Raw genomic sequence first — 20,354 nt, forward strand, 5'->3', positions numbered from 1 at the left:
CACAAGATTTGAGGGAGCGTGCAACTGGCATGCTGACAGCAGGAATGTCAACCAGAGCTGTTGCTCATGTATTGAATGTTCATTTCTCTACCATAAGCCGTCTCCAAAGGTGTTTCAGAGAATTTGGCAGTACATCCAACCAGCCTCACAACCGCACACCACGTGTAACCACACCAGTCCAGGACCTCCACATCCAGCATGTTCACCTCCAAGATCGTCTGAGACCAGCCACACGGACAGCTGCTGAAACAATCGGTTTGCATAACCAAAGAATTTCTGCACAAACTGTCAGAAACCGTCTCAGGGAAGCTCATCTGCATGCTCGTCGTCCTCATCGGGGTCTCGACCTGACTCCAGTTCGTCGTCGTAACCGACTTGAGTGGGCAAATGCTCACATTCGTTGGAGAGGTGTTCGCTTCACGGATGAATCCCGGTTCACACTGTCCAGGGCAGATGGCAGACAGAGTGTGTGGCGTCGTGTGGGTGAGCGGTTGTCTGATGTCAATGTTGTGGATCGAGTGGCCCATGGTGGAGGTGGGGTTATGGTATGGGCAGGCGTCTGTTATGGACGAAGAACACAGGTGCATTTTATTGATGGCATTTTGAATGCACAGAGATACCGTGACGAGATCCTGAGGCCCATTGTTGTGCCATACATCCAAGAACATCACCTCATGTTGCAGCAGGATAATGTACGGCCCCATGTTGCAAGGATCTGTACACAATTCTTGGAAGCTGAAAATGTCCCAGTTCTTGCATGGCCGGCATACTCCCCGGACATGTCACCCATTGAGCATGTTTGGGATGCTCTGGACCGGCGTATACGACAGCGTGTACCAGTTCCTGCCAATATCCAGCAACTTCGCACAGCCATTGAAGAGGAGTGGACCAACATTCCACAGGCCACAACTGACAACCTGATCAACTCTATGCGAAGGAGATGTGTTGCACTGCATGAGGCAAATGGTGGTCACACCAGATACTGACTGGTATCCCCCCCAATAAAACAAAACTGCACCTTTCAGAGTGGCCTTTTGTTGTGGACAGTCTAAGGCACACCTGTGCACTAATCATGGTGTCTAATCAGCATCTTGATATGGCACACCTGTGAGGTGGGATGGATTATCTCAGCAAAGGAGAAGTGCTCACTATCACAGATTTCGACTGGTTTGTGAACAATATTTGAGGGAAATGGTGATATTGTGTATGTGGAAAAAGTTTTAGATCTTTGAGTTCATCTCATACAAAATGGGAGCAAAACCAAAAGTGTTGCGTTTATATTTTTGTTGAGTGTAATTGCTGACAGTAATGTGCACACTTTGGTTGCCAACTAGCAATAAACTTCATAAAGGAAGAAGTTGCCGCGCTGTTGCACTGTGATTCATGACCATTCAGTGCAACAAAAAGGAACAGTGAAACATTTAGTAGATGAAAAGAAGAAAGCCAGACGAGTGACATTAATGAAGGATGCAGAGTGGTGTGTGCTTTGCAAAGATGAGGAGGGAAGAGATGCATTAGCAGGACTGAACATACAGCATTAGCAGTGTTTCGCTGCAGGGACCCACACCTCGAGTTCCAGACCAGAAGTGACTCATCCCTTTGTTGGATAGAAAAGCACATTTTGAGACAAGTCAAAATTAAAATTAATATGAGAATTGGTTGGAAGTGAAATGTTTGGATGTTTTGATGAGGGAGGTCAGAAGTACTAATCCGCAGGCCGGCAGGCTTCAAAGCGCGAAAACATTCAGAAAACAATTCATGCATGCATTGTGCATATTAATTGAATTTCATACCATGAGTTCTGTTGCATGTTATACATATTTGTAGGAGTCCTATTTTTCTACATATGTAAAAACTATTTTGATAAGTATGAAACTGGACAATTACAGGGTACCTCTATTTGTTTAATAAAACAAGGTAATCTATTCAAATACTTCAACATTTTAACATTGTTTTACACTAAGAATACTTTAGGCATTGCTGTTGTGTTATTGCAACTGAACTGAAACAATATTTGCATAACCTTATATACCTCAGTGAAGAATTTTGGTGTTTTTGCCTTACGAAAAATGGCGATTATAGGGTATGGCTATTTCTTGTGTGAAAACCGATGGTGCAACCGTAAAATTTTCAATGCTAACATGCAATTTCATTAATGGGACACTCTAAGGCTTCATAGAGTTGGGGCGGGGGGTGCACGTATACCCATGTTGGCCCTTGGACTACACAAATACTTAGGTATTAAATCGACACCAAATTTCTGAAAATGTGACTATACTAGTTTTTCCTAGTCTGTCAGTAGTATTTTGAGTACTAAGGCTGTAGATTTAAGCATGTAAAAAAAATGTTTTCTGGTTACAACAACAACAACTTGAAAGCATTTAGAAATTTCTGTCAATTTTAGTCCTTTTTTGGTAGAGAAATCCTTTGAAGCAGCATTTGGATCAACAAAAGGAGACTGATTTGGTCATGTAAACCAGAGTAATAGAGTTATTTAGGCACATTGTATCAGCATGTTTCTACTTTTGTTGTTCTTATCCCCACAGAGTTCCGTCACAGCAGTGCACTGGTCCCCGGTGGATAAAAACCTGGTGGTGTCAGGAGATGAGAAAGGCGTTGTCTTCTGTCACTGGTTCAACACAGGCGACAGAGTCAGCTTCTTCCCTGAGCCTCGGACCATCTTCTGCCTGACCTGCTCTCCTCACACCTGGAACTCCGTGGCTGTGGGGTAAGAAGACCACAGATGGCACAACTCATACTGCTGGGTCATGACCTTCACAGAGGTGCCACAGTTTCAGAACCAAATCAGTGATGATGTACTTTAAAACAAACAGAATAAACCCATGAAATTTTCACAGAAATTATGAGGCAGCCTTTTCTGAGTGTGTGTGTGTTTCACACACAGTAATGTTAATAGTGCTGTTATGATGCAGAGCATTTGAAAATATCACAATTTGAAAAACACAAAATTGACTCTTATCAAGGTGAGAGCAATTTAATGTCTGTGCGTGGAACAGTTTCAGTTTATCAGCTGCTGTTAGTGAACAGGAATGTACACTAAATGTCTGTCTCAATTATCTAATTTCACTGGCAGTCTGCAGTGCCTATTAACAACGTTTTTGAATTATAGTTCTAATTTGTGTGTTCATGAAGAAATCTGAATGTTTGCTGAAAAAATAAATTAAGCCTTAAAGCAGATGTGCAGGTTCTTGTCGTACAGTTTACATCATGCACACACCTGAAGAAGAAAGCTCATTTTATTTTAAAATGATACTCTTCAGCCCATAATAAAATAAGAGCAGTCACATCTTGGGTTTAAATCCCAGCCATCCAGAGATCAAATGCATGCAATTAAAATCTGAGTATATAGACAAAATTATACAAATATGCATTCTGTGGACATACAGTTTTATTTTTTAAATGATGATCCCTTAATGCTCTACAGCACATATTCATTCACTGCTCATCCATTTTTAACATTGGACACACCCACTGACACATTCCATCATCATCTCCGTACACCGTCCCATGTGTGGACACCATGGTTGGGTAATGTACCTAAAATTTATATCTCAATATAATTTAAAATGCACACATTAATGGGACATATGACTGTATATTTGTTTGTTTTAAAATTTCACTTTATTTTTTTAGCATTTTTTTTTTTCCTGATTTGGGCCCATGGAAAACACTTCAGTCACTTCAACCAAATGTGATTGCAACCTGATGGTGCTGCCATTATATTGTCTCAGGTACAAGGATGGGATGATTGTGCTGATTGACGTGAGTAAGAAAGGCGAGGTGATGCACCGTCTCCGTGGCCATGATGATGAGATCCACTCTCTGGCATGGTCGCCACAGGCCAGTGAGGACACCCTTCACAGCAGGCCTGAGGACAGAGAAGGTGTCCATGTACAGTTCCTGCTTTGGGTTGTTTAGATTAAATGAAATGGCTGTATTGTCACAGTACAAATATAGTGAAATGTCATTTGGAGCAACACATAGATGCTTTAAAAATAAAAATATGGACACTATAGTGTGTGTGTGTGTATGTATGTATGTATATATATATATATATATTGTGTGTGTGTGTGTAAAAATAGAAACACATATACAAGGGAACTTCAAAATGTTCTCAGACTCACCAAGAAATTGTCACAGGAGAAAGATGACTGCAAAATCATGAAGCGCCTTAGGGCAAGGCCTTTATTCCCTGAGTTGCTCCTGGTGTGCAATTGAACACCTTGCATGGCAGTACCTTGACATCAGTGTGTGAATGTGAGTCATAGTTGTAAAGCACTTTAATCATGAAAGCACTAAGGCAGTACATTTACCATGTTTTACCACTGCATTATTTTTCAACCACTGATGTTCAAACTTTGCTGTGCTTTCACGATAGAAGGTAACATCTTGAGCCTCCAGGTGCCTCATGTACAAAGGCTGTGTACACACAGGCATACATGGCATACGTCTTTCTCCACACTATAACGTTCAGATGTATCAAAAGTGGAAGAACCGTGAGACTGTGCGGTGCACTATGCCAAGTTCATGGCTGGGGTACGCACATTTCTACAGCTGTTGGTCCACTGGCTACATAGAGGTGATGCTGGGAAACTGTTAATAGTGTGAAAATAAGAAGTCATCAGAGTAATGTGCACATCAGACACACACTTTTGAACAGTTAACACACCCACGTTTGTAATTATATGTGTGATTATAAAAGCATGTGTGGGGAAAACTGCATTAACAATGGCTACATTAGCATTGTTAGAGGACCTTGCAAATAGTGCAATCCGACGTGAACATGTAGTCAGGGAACACGAGGATTTACTTGCAAATGGAAATAATTGGCTCATAAGGTGATTTCGATTACCAAGGCTACTGTTACCGAAGTTGTGTGCAGAACTGCTAGCCGATCGGTCAGTAGTGTGCCAGTCAACCTTGACCTGAGCTATGCCAATCATCCAAATGTCATCCAGGGACATCACATTCCAACATTAAAGTGCAGTTTGCATTTTGCAGTTGTTTCCCCAAATGTAATTGGAGTTATTGACTTCACACATTTTATAAAGTCACCATCACCTGATGAATTTGTTTTTTAATAGGAAACATTTTCATTCGAATCATATGTGATGCACAAATACATTGGGTTGGGTTAGGAACAGGCTAAAGGCTGCCTCGGTGCACTTCTTGGTGAGTAGTTTATTTGTATAATTGTTTCGAATGAAAACCAGCGCGGGCACATTTGGGCATGTGTGCATTCAAATCTATTTTTTATTAGCATTTATGTTTTTTCTTGATGATGAAACTAGAGCTACAGAGCATCTTAAGAGGCCCCCAATTGTCTCCCTGTGTTCAGTATTTGTCAATAAACGTGTGTAAAGTTGTGAATGTCACACAATGTCAGCTGCAGTGCACCTCATTTTTCTCATTTAAGTATGTGTCCACTGCTCTGAGCCCACATTGTTTATAGCATAGGTGTCAAACTGATTCCAGATAGGGCCAAGAGGGTGTAGGTTTTCTTTGTAACCACCCACTGCACCAGGTGATTTCACTGATTAACATCACTTTGAGCAGATGGAATCAGTTAATCAGTGAAATCACCTGGTGCAGTAGGTGGTAACCTGCACCCTCTTGGCCCTTTCCGGAATCAGTTTGACACCTATGGTTTATAGTCTCACACACGCTCACACTAACTTTTTTTCTGTTTCATGTTTATTCCATTTGACAGGGTACCAAGTAAACTATCCCTGCATGTCTCCACTTCATTTCCGTCATCTGTAGGTCATACTTGGTATGATTTATCTTCTTTGTTCATGTTGACTGATCTGACGGAGTGGGGAATCCCACCCCCCAGGTCCTTTTTACATGAATTTGCATGTTTAAATAGGGCCGTGGAAAGGGAGGAGTTTGGTACGTCTGGATTTGCGCTCAATTCCATGTTGGTTGGGATGTACAAATGGAATGTGCTTGGATCCATGCATATGCACACTTCATTACATTTGGATATTTTTGTGTGTATGTATGCTGGGTTTTAGCGTACGCCATGTTTCAGTACGAAATCCACACAAGTCTTTGTACACAAGGCCCCAAATGCGTTTGTTTCCAGGTGAAGCCGAGAATATTTTGAAGTACCCTCCGTGTGTGTGAGACGTGAATAGATGGAAAGAAATTGCTATACACAGTTACAAAATGGAATTGCACGGTATTGACAGCAAATGTAACTGTAGTTTTGTATTGGAGAACTGGAGAAATATTGCATATTTGAGACTAAAGAGGCTTTACATCGGGAATAAATCACACTCACGTGATGTCACACAGAACACCTATTGTGCTTGAAAATATTTCACATATCAGATTATTGTTCTGTATTTTGTGTTGCAAAATGTGGAATTTTGTCTTGTCTGTATTTTTGCCTTTTTCCAGCCACCAGTGGAGTGACAGAGGGAGATGAGAAAGGCTGCTATCTTGCATCTGGGAGCAAAGACCAGACAGTGAGGATATGGAGCACAGTGAAGGGCAAAGGTAAGACATTTTTGATTCTAGTGGCTTGCGGTATGGACACTGTTTGTCATAGGTTGATTGTCTTGTTGGTCCAGCGGTTAGAGTGACGGTAAACCCTTGTTGAATGAGTAGATCCCAGTTTCAGGGTTTAAGGTGCATTTACACATAATGACGACATGTCACGAATGCCACGAAGTATACATTCTTGGCCACTGATCACGAATGTGATGATTCGGGGCAGAGGCGTCAGGTGTCCTCAGGAACTGCTGCAATTTGTTAACATGCGTTACGATTAATGGCACATGTTGCTGGTGAATTATCAGGAACCATTAAGCATGGTCAAGAATAATGTTCCGCGTTGTTGCGAGCTATCGCGTGTAATAGCGCATCATTAAGTTCTGTCACGTTGTGAATGAGGCTAATTGTCTCCACACACACACCCACCCATATTCATCAATCAACTGCTGAGCAATTCAGATCGCTCCAGTTTGCTCCACAGCAGAAGAACTTTGTGACTGCATGCTTAGTTGGTTTCTGTGCCATGGAGTGGCGCAGAGAGGAGGAGGAGGAGACTGAGAGAGCCAGGTGTGTGGTTTCACGCAACTCTCGTCTCACTCGTTTTCCCAAACATTAGGCACATGCAGCAGGTGGAATACCTGCCGGAGCGAGCTGAGGAGCACTGGAACGAGACTTTTAACTGACTTGTCATCACTGTACTCCTTCAACATACTGCAGCAATGAAAGTGAATGCGGTGCATCAGGGTTTAATTGTGCGCATGTCAGAGAAGAACGTTGTCACACTCTACTAAGGATCACCACTAATCAAGATGGATCAACACGCTCAGTTGTGACCTCCACGACATGAGGCAAAATGAGGGTGGTGCGTGACATTCGTGGAAGATTTTTGACACCCAAAAACACGCTCCACGGAAATCACGAATATCACGCACCAACACGCACAATTAAGAAACTTATTCAGATTCGTTAAGTCACGTTAAGAATGTCAGGAATATGCTAAGAATGACACAAATATGACATTTGTAACGCGTCTTGTCTATGCGTAAACGTAGCATTAGCTAGAAATAATGTTACCAGTTGCTCTTTTCTGTACATGAGATTGTTTTCAACAAAGTGTTTTGATATTGATCATTTTAGGTCTGTTGTTCAAAAAACTTTGGGTAACATCAGCCAGGGATTGTTAAATTAGCAGCATGAAGACACAATAATGATGCCATGACTTTCATAGGAAAGCGCTTTGCTGCGTGATAGCCTGTTCTTTTACATTACCATAATTATTTATTTATTTACATTATTTTTGTGAAGGATATTCAGGAATAAGTTATCATGAGATGCAGCAACAGAGTTGGACAGAACTGTCCACAGCAGCTCTGTCTACAGCTGTTTCAGTCCCACTGCACTCCAGTTTTGTCCCAGTCACCCAACGAGGCTACATTTATAGAAGAAACTCTGACATAGCACCTAACACTATTGGTGAATATAGGTCATGTCAGGTCTCATGTCTGGGAGTATGCACTGGTGCCACGTGATACCACATCCACTACATGAAGGAACCACCCAGGCATCAGTCCATCCCAACCTCTTGAAAGTATCCATCGTTCTGCTGTAGCCAGGTGAAATGTGGGTGTCCCCTTGGACTTCTCCAGCCACTGAGATTCTCAACACTTAGCACGTTTATATGACCATAATAATCAGATAACTGTAATAATCTGATCTGACTCATTTACATACACTTCAGTTATGCGATAATCGGGAAAAACCCAGTTTACACAATTTCACTTCATTTGTGGAGAAAGAAGAAAGGGCAGCTCTTGAAGAAAAAGCAAACTGTATCGAAGAAAAGGACTCCTCTCTCTTTTTCAGCGAGGAGGTACGTGGACTTGATATCTTTGCGCATGAACGCTGAGGAAATATGTCATGCTTTTAGCAAACTCTGCTCAACTTTAATATTGTCTATAAACCGCATATATTGCCAAGGAGTTTTCACTTTAGAACGGTGAAACAACACACAAGGGACACTGAAGCACGCTTGTGCATACTGGCAATTCTTTTTATTTATTTAATTTTGGACACACAACGGTCTCTCTGAACATTGACATGATGGAGGATGTTACGAGGGCCAATGAGACAACAGTGCATCCCACTATACCTCTGGAAAAGTGAGTGGCATTGATTTTTACACATGCGCAAATGTAAAAGAACGAAATCAATCAGATTAATGGTATACATGTACCGAAGAAATCGGAGTACTGAGAGAGAAATCCAGGTATGTTAATCCCATTTCTCATTATCAGATAACAGTCATTATCGGATAAAGCATATCGGATTTGCTGTTTCCATGAGCAGTTAACAGCCAGTAATCGGATAGCAATTGGGTTTTTAGTGTGCATGTAAACGGGGCCACTGAGGTGACTGTGTGCAGGATGATACTCAGAGAAATACGCCATATGTACAAAATGTCACGGTTGACATCCTCTCATAATGCATGCACCATGATTCTCCTCATCAGAGTCTCAGTAAGTAACCATTTGTTTAACATAAACTCTAGTGGTACACAAAAATCCTTCAAAGAGACCTAGTACGAAAGACATCCAGTCATTGCCTCACAACCATACAGTAAACTAGAAAATACCTGAAACATCAAAAAAACAAATATTGTAATTTTGTGAGGTCACTGTCTATGGCTGCAGGGAAAAAATATATAAAATACAGACATAGCATAAAGTAGTGTTCAGAATAATAGTAGTGCTATGTGACTAAAAAGATTAATCCAGGTTTTGAGTATATTTCTTATTGTTACATGGGAAACAAGGTAGATTCTCACAAATCCAACAAGACCAAGCATTCATGAAATTGGCCATGAAATTGGGTTATTAGTAAAACAAAAAAAAGTAGAAAAGGGGGTGTTCACAATAATAGTAGTGTGGCATTCAGTCAGTGAGTTTGTCAATTTTGTGGAACAAGCAGGTGTGAATCAGGTGTCTCCTATTTAAGGATGAAGCCAGCACCTGTTGAACATGCTTTTCTCTTTGAAAGCCTGAGGAAAATGGGACGTTCAACACATTGTTCAGAAGAACAGCGTAGTTTGATTAAAAAGTTGATTGGAGAGGGGAAAACTTATACGCAGGTGCAAAACATTATAGGCTGTTCATCTACAATGATCTCCAATGCTTTAAAATGGACAAAAAATGAGACGTGTGGAAGAAAAAGGAAAACAACCATCAAAATGGATAGAAGAATAACCAGAATGGCAAAGGCTCACCCATTGATCAGCTCGATCAGCAGTCTGGAGTTACCTGTAAGTGCTCTGACAGTTACAACCCCTGGCAAAAATTATGGAATCATTGGCCTCGGAGGATGTTCATTCAGTTGTTTAATTTTGTAGAAAAAAAGCAGATTACAGACATGACACAAAACTAAAGTCATTTCAAATGGCAACTTTTTGGCTTTAAGAAACACTATAAGAAATCAGGAAAAAAAATTGTGGCGGTCAGTAATGGTTACTTTTTTTAGACCAGAGGGGAAAAAAATATGGACTCACTCAATTGAGGAATAAATTATGGAATCACCCTGTAAATTTTCATCCCCAAAAGTACCACCTGCATCAAATCAGATCTGCTCATTAGTCTGCATCTAAAAAGGAGTGATCACACCTTGGAGAGCTGTTGCACCAAGTGGACTGACATGAATCATGGTTCCAACACGACAGATGTCAATTGAAACAAAGGAGAGGCTTGTCAAACTCTTAAAAGAGGGTACATCATCACGCAATGTTGCAAAAGATGTTGGTTGTTCACAGTCAGCTGTGTCTAAACTCTGGACCAAATACAAACAACATGGGAAGGTTGTTAAAGGCAAACATACTGGTAGACCAAGGAAGACATCAAAGTGTCAAGACAGAAAACTTAAAGCAATATGTCTCAAAAATCGAAAATGCACACCAAAACAAATGAGGAACGAATGGGAGGAAACTGGAGTCAACGTCTGTGACTGAACTGTAAGAAACCGCCTAAAGGAAATGGGATTTACATACAGAAAAGCTAAACGAAAGCCATCATTAACACCTAAACAGAAAAAAACAAGGTTACAGTGGGCTAAGGAAAAGCAATTGTGGACTGTGGATGACTGGATGAAAGTCATATTCAGTGATGAATCTCGAATCTGCATTGGGCAAGGTGATGATGCTGGAACTTTTGTTTGGTGCCATTCCAATGAGATTTATAAAGATGATTGCCTGAAGAGAACATGTAAATTTCCACAGTCATTGATGATATGGGGCTGCATGCCAGGTAAAGGCACTGGGGAGATGGCTGTCATTACATCATCAATAAATGCACAAGTTTACGTTGATATTTTGGACACTTTTCTTATCCCATCAATTGAAAGGATGTTTGGGGATGATGAAATCATTTTTCAAAATGATAATGCATCTTGCCATAGAGCAAAAACTGTGAAGACATTCCTTGCAAAAAGACACATAGGGTCAATGTCATGGCCTGCAAATAGTCCGGATCTTAATCCAATTGAAAATCTTTGGTGGAAGTTGAAGAAAATGGTCCATGACAAGGCTCCAACCTGCAAAGCTGATCAGCAATCAGAGAAAGTTGGAGCCAGATTGATGAAGAGTACTGTTTGTCACTCATTAAGTCCATGCCTCAGAGACTGCAAGTTGTTATAAAAGCCAGAGGTGGTGCAACAAAATACTAGTGATGTGTTGGAGCATTCTTTTGTTTTCCATGATTCCATAATTTTTTCCTCAGAATTGAGTGAGTCCATATTTTTTTTCCCTCTGCTTGGTCTAAAAAGTAACCGTTACTGACTGCCACAATTTTTTTTTCCTGATTTCTTATAGTGTTTCTTAAAGCCAGAAAGTTGCCATTTGAAATGACTTGAGTTTTGTGTCATGTCTGTGATCTGCTTTTTTTTCTACAAAATTAAACAACTGAATGAACATCCTCCGAGGCCGGTGAGTCCATAATTTTTGCCAGGGGTTGTAGAAGACGCCTGTGTGAAGCTAATTTATTTGCAGGAATCCCCCGCAAAGTCCCTCTGTAAAATAAAAGACATGTGCACAAGACGTTACAATTTGCCAAAGAACACATCAACTGGCCTAAAGAGAAATGGAGGAATATTTTGTGGACTGGTGAGAGTAAAATTGTTCTTTTTGGGTCCAAGGGCCGCAGACAGTTTGTGAGACGACCCCCAAACTCTGAATTCAAGCCACAGTTCACAGTGAAGAATGGTGGTGCAAGCATTATGATATGGGCATGTTTCTCCTACTATGGTGTTGGGCCTATATATCACATACCAGGTATCATGGATCAGTTTGGATATGTCAAGATACTTGAAGAGGTCATGTTGCCTTATGCTGAAGAGGACATGCCCTTGAAATGGGTGTTTCAACAAGACAATGACCCCAAGCACACTAGTAAATGAGCAAAATCTTGGTTCCAAACCAACAAACTTAATGCCTCGCAGATATGAAGAAATCATGAAAAACTGTGGTTATACAACTAAATACTAGTTTAGTGATTCACAGGATTGCTAAAAAAGCAGTTTGAACATAATAGTTTTGAGTTTGTAGCATCAACAGCAGATGCTACTATTATTGTGAACACCCCCTTTTCTACTTTTTTTAACTAATAGCCCAATTTCATAGCCTTAAGAGTGTGCATATCATGAATACTTTGTTGGATTTGTGGGAATCTACTGAATCTACTGGTACCTTGTTTCCCATGTAACAATAAGAAATATACTCAAAACCTGGATTAATCTTTTTAGTCACATAGCACTACTATTATTCTGAACACTACTCTATGTTCTGCAATATTGTGTGCAGTGTTGTTGGACTTTTTTATTGTGTGTGTGCTCACAATATTTATAATATGCTGACAGTTTCATGCTTCTAATGTAGTGTGATAACATGTGAAATGGCAAATCTATGAAGAACTGGGTTCCTTTTGTATAACATATTTATTATTTTTATTTATTTTAATACTTGCCTAGTAATGAAGATAACTTTGGGACATGAAAGCATGTTCTTTTGACTCTGGCATCAATATGTTATTGATAAATATACTGCATTTGAAGTTATATTTTTGCAGTGCTGGACTCAGTTTGAATATGAATTTCTGTCAAGCATTAGGTTCAACAAGACAAGATGAGAAAATATAGATCTCTTACTTGATAATTGGTCTTGAGTGGAGAAATCATTCACTGTAGTCATTAATAAGGCCTACCACCTACCTACATTAACAAAAATATTGTCTGAAAACTACAAATGAGAATGTTTACTTTAGGGCATTTCATAAAATGAATCCTCAGGATCACCCTCAAAATCACTCAAAATATTAACAAGTGGGCTACATCCTATAGACCTACTCCACGGCATCTTCCCAGGAATCCACTGGGGTTCCAAAATGCCTCGAGACTCCTGGTCATTTTCAGAGTATTTTGTAAGATTCATTCTCATGCCTGAAAAATTTGGACAATTGCTTTGTTGCAAAGGTATCAGCATTGAAATCACCTCTGTTCAGGTGCCTCATAAGGGATCTCATCACAGGTGTGTCTCAGTCTTAAAGGCAGAGGACCCAGACACATGAATGTCATTGTGACAATAAGTCTACAAGTTCCACACTTTCACTGCATACAAGTACACTTCCAATGGTCACACAGACGGTCACACAGAGGAAGTCACTGAAAACCTGGATCATAGCCCCGGTCGGACAAAAAGAGAACCCACATATTCTGACTCCTTGCTCTGTTTTCAAATGCTGCAATCACAGCACACGTCCATTATCTGTATATATCAGTTGTGGATGAGTCACAGACAGCTCACACCATTAATAATATATACAATTTTTCTGTCTCCTTGTAAATTACAAGGATGACACACCCAACTGCCATTAAACAGTGACATCTAAAATACATCTAAAAATAGTTTATATATATATATATATATATATATATATACATATGTGTGTGTGTGTGGATATATACACCGTAGCTCGTTTTTGCTGTAGTGGTCACGTACATAATTCCTAAAATATTAGTAACATCAAAAAGGACTTGTAATAAATGTTCTCATTCATGATAAAGGGATCAATTTTTTAAATCTGCAGACTCTTGACAGTGATTTATTTGAAAAATCTGGCTGTGTTTTCACTGCTTAGTGTGTTTTATTTTCCACTCATACACAATCATGACTTTTGTTAAAATGTTCTGCTGTGGGATAATCTGACTCTTGTTTTGTGTCATAAATTCAGAGTAACAGTTATTTTTCATGAAGACAACATAAAAGAAAAATATGCATTATAATAAATGGAAAAAAGCTAAATGCATTTTCTTTGCGCATTTTATGTAATGTGTTTTATGAGGTGGTCATTACTTTAAACTGTGTAGGCATTAATATTCACAAAGTAATTTATCTGCAGCTCTGGTGACCTTAAAGCTGCCATATCTGAAGAAAAGAGGATTAATGATTGACCCCGGATTCAAAGAGAGACTCTGGCTCACTGTCCACTGGCCAAAGGGAAAACCAACACAACTCATTTCCAGCTGTTTCAGGTACACGCCCGTAGACTGTGGAAGGAACAGAGCTGTAATCTGCAGCGATGGGTTTTGTGCTGTCTTCAGTGTTGCATTCCGTAAAGGTTTGGTGTGTTTGTACTATTAGTTTGGTTAGTCCATCCCAGCCAACTCAGAAACAATTTATGTTCTCATCTTTTAACTCTCCAAATTAAAAAGCACACACTGAGGATGAACTGATTAATTTATGAACTTTTGTTCATCAGAACAATCTTAAAATCAGCATTTTGCCTATGTAATATTACATAGTGTGCCTTGATAGAGAGAGTGGCATCAACTCAGAACATGGCGCCATTTTGGACCCAACTGCACTGAACTACTGAATGAACCTTTTAATGTCTTCAACATTTTTTTAAATCGTTTAACCACATACTGCAACACATACAGATACAGGTGCTATCAAAATAAATATTTAAATAGTTAAGATATCAAATTTACATAAATTTACAATTCATGATAATTCATTTAATTAATTTAAAGCCTGATTTATCCAGCTGCAGCTCTGTAACTGTGTGTCATACAATGACTTGCGTGACAGTTTTAAAGTTTTCTTTCTACAATCATTACCTCCAAATCAAAGGTATGATGTACATTTTCTTCTTTTACCGACTTCATGCTGTAAATGTGCGGACTTTTCTGATCCATTTATCAGCGGGCGCCCTGTATAAACTGTTATAATATGATGGCAGATGAAGGATTGGAAGCAGCAAAGTGTCAAATAACAGCCTTTTGTGTCTGATTCAACAGGTGCACATCAGGCTTCAGGTCCCAGTCTGAACGTGGGTTGAAAAAATAAACGGTCGGCTTTTAATCACGGAAATGACTCCGGACCCACATGCGAAGGGTTTAATGGAAATACATTACGATCGGACGGGACATTTTATCCGATGTGAGCAAAAAATCCATTGTACAAAATCCGTTATATACGGTGTTTACAACCCCAATTCCAGTGCAGTTGGGACATTGTGTGAAATGTAAATAAAAACAGAATATAATGATTTGTAAATCCTTTTCAATCTATATTCAATTGAATACACCGCAATATATTTAATTTAATGTTCAAACTGATAAACTTTATTGTTTTTGTGCAAATATTTGCTCATTTTGAAATAGATATCTGGTTTATACGATGATGGTTTTACTGTACATGGGACTGAACAATACATTTACTTCTCAAAACTGTGACGATGAAGTCTCTTCCATCCCACACAGCTGACTTTATTTTCCCCAATTTTTCTTCTGTTTGGATCTGAAGGGAATTTGTACATCTTGAAGCCCTTGCTGTGTCTATTTGTGCATCCAAATGCACAGCAACCCATCATTTTCAGCGAAAAAATTAAAATAAATAAAATAGCTGGATTTACATGCAGAGAGACTGATAGCAAACTTTTTTTTTTTACGACTCCTCATGTCGCCACTCTCTCTGGACAGTTAGTGGATGCTGGATGGATGATGGAACATTATAAACGGCTGTAGTACTTACATGCTGTCTGTCTGCCACCTGTTGAAACATGTCGGCCCCTTCAGCATTAGTTAACATGTGAAGATAGCAGCCATGGGGAGAAACACGATGTCCATCACATGGACAAATATAGAACAGAATAGGAATATAAATCCACAAAAACAATGGGGATGATTCCACATATTTCATCTGTGCTGCAAGTTAGTAATGGCAGACTCAAAATACTGCTTTGGAACATGTCTAAGCCATTCAGACATTTTTTTCAAACTTTGGTTCATTGTCTGCATGAAAAGGAAGACCTGCCAAATGCTGAGACCTGCTGGATGGTCCACAAATGTGCATCCATATTAAATTTTGTATTTCATATTTAAAGGATACAGTCAGTACTGGGTCTGTCGGCACACTAGGACCTGTGTTGTTTGTGAGTTAGTTATTTTTTACATTGTAGACTGTGGTGTTTCTTCTACCATTGTGGAGCCTTCGAGGTCCACTGGACCAGACTACTTCTTGTCTGAAAAGTTCATCAAGTGTATAAAGTACACTTTATAAAATCTACAGTAGTTAGTGCTCTTGCCTCACAGTAAGAAGGCCCTGGGCTCAAGTCCACCATTTTCTACTTGATCTGTGTGGGGAGACTGCATGTTCTACTCGTGTCTGCTCGGGTTTTGTCTGGTTACTCTCTGAAACATCAGTAAATGTGTACAGGTTCTTTCTCCTTGCAGATCTGCTGTCTGATTATGAAAATATTTCATAGGCTGGATTTACATTTGCTAATTATTATCAATTCAACAGAAAAGTTTAGTTCTTGACAGTTATGATAATCCTGTGCTTACTGTAACATTGGCCTCTTTAACATAAGTCCTAATAATAATTTGAATCCTATTCCCATAATAATCCTGTCACAAAACATTTAAATATTATGGTCCTGTTATTTATTCTTATTATTGGGATCCTGATTAACACAGACATTGACATGCTGGTGTGTGTCTGTGTGTGTGCGTGCAGTGGTGAATTGCTGATGTGGGATTGGACCAAAACAGGAAAGCAGAGGTCGACTGTGTTTGGAATGTCCTCAGATGGTCGGAACCACAACAGAATTGTCTTTAACATAAGCTCCGCTCGATTGCACGATGGCAGGGAGGTGATCATCAGCACATCCATGGACAGAGAGGTGGGTCGGAACACTGCTCACTTTGACCATTCACAGTTTGTGTCTGTTCTTCTGTGAACTGGTGAATTTTTTTAATTTTTTTTTTCCCAGATTAAATGTTGGGACCTGGTCACGCTGGAGTGCTGCTGGACCTTGCCCACTCTGGGTGGCTTTGTCAACACTTTGACCTTCTCCCCCGTGGGTATAGGTTGTTTAGCACTGGGTGTTGGTGACAACATGATCCGGTTATGGAACACACTAACCATCCAGAACCAGTACGACACAAGAACTCTATGGCAAGGGATCAAGTCAAAGGTCACAGCAGTAAGTTATTGATTTGGTGTAACTTAAAGGCATACTGCACTGAAAAAATCCATTTTGAGACTGATTTATTATCAGTAAAGCAACATGTCCTGAGTAATCAGTTATGATTTCACTCCACTCCAATATAGATCTGCTTTTTTTATTTATAATTTCACTTAGAACATTTGTTCACAGCCACATGTTTTTGCTGGGATCCTGTGGCCCAAGTTGATCAATTAGTGTGCTTCATTATAGTATAAGAACAATCAGCCAGTATTGATTGTGTATTGACTAGGATATTATTTGCTGGCATGTCATACTATATCGTGAAATAGTCGGACTGTAGAAATAATCTGGGCAGTGCAAACATCTACATGCTACTGCAGAATAGACACGCGTGCACATGTTTATACATAATCCTTTCAGAGGCAGTAACACAAATATTTTCAGTTCAACTTCACTTATTTTCATTTATATAGTGCCAAATCACAACAGAGTTTCCTCAAGGCGCTTCACACAAGTAAGGTCTACTCTTACTAATGCCCAGAGCAACAGTGGTAAGGAAAAACTCCCTCTAAGGAAGAAACCTCAAGCAGACCAGACTCAAAGGGGTGACCCTCTGCTTGGGCCATGCTACAGACACAAATTACACAACAATTCACAAAATGACTATACAGGAAATGCTGTTGATGCACAGGACAGGAGGGTCGCCAGCACAAATACAACTCCCATCTCTGGATGGAGCTGCACCTTAAACAGAGAGAAAAAACAGAATCAGGCATCAGAAAGACAAGAAATACTGTATAATTTGCCAGCATTAAGTAACAAGAAAAACAGAAGAAATACTAAGGTGATCACCGGCCACTAAAAGACCCAGAATTTAGGTAAAGTTGAGGCCACGGCACGCTCCGTTTCCTAATGAATTAAAAGAGTAAAAAGCGTAAAACAAAACGATACCAATATGCTAGCCATATGAAAGGGAAAATAAGTGCGTCTTAAGTCTGGACTTGAAAGTCTCCACAGAATCTGACTGTTTTATTGATGCAAGGAGATCATTCCACAGAACAGAGACATGATAAGAGAAAGCTCTATGACCCACAGATGTTTTATTCACTCTAGGGACACAAAGTAGTCCTGCACCCTGAGAACGTAAAGCCCAGGCGGTACGTAAGGTTTAATTAGGTCAGCTAGGTAGGGAGGTGCCAGACCGTGAACAATTTTATAGACTAGTAGCAGAACCTTAAAATTTGATCTCACTGGGACAGGAAGCCAGTGAAGGGATGCCAAAATGGGTGTAATGTGGTCGAACTTTCTGCTTCGTGTCAAAAGCCTCAGATATAACACACTTCAGGAATTAAGTTGTACTGAATGATCAAAAACAAACTGACTTGAATCCTATCGAGATGCTGTGGTTGGACGTCGCACTAAAATCATAACAATTTAGATTTCGACTGTTACTGGCCATCCGATGACCCACCGGAATTACTTTGTGCACTGCCGTGACCGGTTTCAAAGTATACAGCATTTGCAGCAAACAACTTCAGAGACTTCCCGAAAACAAAGTACTCGTGCGTACTCGAGTGTTTCCGACAGGTGATGTCGCTACTAGAAATGTCCCAGCGTGCGCTTCAATGAGCTGAGGCACAGATTAATTCCACAGTTTACACAACTGTTATGTTGTGTTATGATGACTCGTTTTTAAGTGATAACTCTCTGTGTGTGTGTGTGTGTGTGTGTGTGTGTGTGTGTGTGTGCGTGCGCGCGTGCGCACACACACAAAGACATTCTCAAAGTAAAAAAGTACTTTCATTGAAAGCTCCATTAAAAAGAACACAAAGCAAAAGATGAAACAAAAAGTTAACATTCCACTCACCCGTGTAAAGATTTCCAAATTAGTCTACAACAAAAAGAAGCCCTCACGCACGCATCTAGTGCGCACAATCGCAGTTGTGATCGCCAGCCATGGAACGGTCCACTCGTCCTCACAGATCCACAGCCAGAGATCATTTTTAAGTTACACTCGACCAGAAAAAAATGTCCACTTCCACTCGCTCTCGGGTTCTGGTCGCGCATGCATAATGACTGTCATAACAACTTGCTTCGGGAGAGGAATAAATACATCAGAAACCACTAATTATGAGCACATGTGCACAGGGAGATTTACAGTCATAAGTACTTTGTTGTTGTGTTGCTGACTGGGACGTTAAAATACATGTGACATGTCCTTTTAAACGGGTTCATGCAAAAAAATAAATAAATAAATAAAACCCTCTAATTTGGCTTAACAAAAACAGTTCTGCAAAGAAGAGTGGACCACAATTCCACAACATTGATGTGAAAGACAAATTTACAGTTATTTGGGCATTGCTTTTTCACAGGAGGATAGAGGATTATAGATTGTATTCTTACTGAAATACTACCTAGCATCGGCTGTGGTCTTTTATGTCTTTGTTTTTGTTTCATTGCAGCTGGCATGGCACCCAACAAGAGAAGGATCGTTGTCTTTTGGAACGGATGATGGTAAAGTTGGTATCTATGATGTCTTTTCAAACAAGTAAGTCGGTATATTTCTGCATATGTTTGGTTTGACTATTTTTAGCTCAGTAAAGTCATGAAATTAAACCATTGTTTGCTTGCTTTTGCTGAGAGACTTCGCAAGTCACTTGTAATTTCTTTGATAAAATCTGTGGAGGGCCCTGAGTTTTATGTTGGCAGTGGTCCATATCATTCATCTACTGAGTGGACATTTGTTCTGCTTTGTGTCCTCTGAGGCCTCCCCAGATATCAAGCTCCTATCATCGAAAAACAGTGTATACATTGGCCTGGGGACCGCCGGTTTCCCCGGTGTCGTTTGGTAAGTTCTTAATGAATACTTGGTAACGGTGGTTGTTTGTTGTGAATGCTCTGACTCAGCACAACCTCTAGTAGTGGAAAGCCAGAATGGTCGAGTCAGCTAAAAATCCCAAACATCTCTCTGACAGCCTTTGTAATAGACTCTGTAATTGAAAACTCTCATTGCTCACCTCCCTTCACTTTAGCCACTCACAGGGAGATCAAGACATAGAAAGTTAATTTTACCAGCTTTCAGATGGATGACATTTTGATTAGTCTCGCAATCACTCCACTTTAAATCCATAAACAATATTGTTGCACCAACAATTTGCTGATTATTCTTGAACTAAAGGTGTGGCTGTTTTGTTGACTCACTATCTGTCTTCATATTTACGGTAGACCTCTTTGGTTCAAGTCTTTAGTACGAATTACAGTTGGTGTATCGAGTACATGAGGAGCATCTCCTTCCTCAGTCTGTCTCCAGACCACCAACTAGAC

General features: G+C 40.0%; 1 protein-coding gene across 1 annotated transcript in view; it reads left to right on the forward strand.

Annotated features, from left to right (window-relative positions):
• The window catches only part of gemin5 (gem (nuclear organelle) associated protein 5), a 73,496-nt gene that overhangs the window by 4,269 nt on the left and 48,873 nt on the right, over positions 1 to 20,354 (forward strand). The window contains exons 3-10 of the mRNA XM_034177861.1: positions 2,547 to 2,728; positions 3,753 to 3,904; positions 6,427 to 6,525; positions 13,956 to 14,088; positions 16,577 to 16,742; positions 16,833 to 17,045; positions 19,493 to 19,578; positions 19,796 to 19,878. Coding sequence (XP_034033752.1) covers positions 2,547 to 2,728; positions 3,753 to 3,904; positions 6,427 to 6,525; positions 13,956 to 14,088; positions 16,577 to 16,742; positions 16,833 to 17,045; positions 19,493 to 19,578; positions 19,796 to 19,878 — 1,114 coding nt within the window. The remainder of the gene's footprint in view (positions 1 to 2,546; positions 2,729 to 3,752; positions 3,905 to 6,426; positions 6,526 to 13,955; positions 14,089 to 16,576; positions 16,743 to 16,832; positions 17,046 to 19,492; positions 19,579 to 19,795; positions 19,879 to 20,354) is intronic.

This window comes from Thalassophryne amazonica, chromosome 9 (assembly GCF_902500255.1).
Source record: "Thalassophryne amazonica chromosome 9, fThaAma1.1, whole genome shotgun sequence".
Lineage (NCBI taxonomy): Eukaryota > Metazoa > Chordata > Actinopteri > Batrachoidiformes > Batrachoididae > Thalassophryne > Thalassophryne amazonica.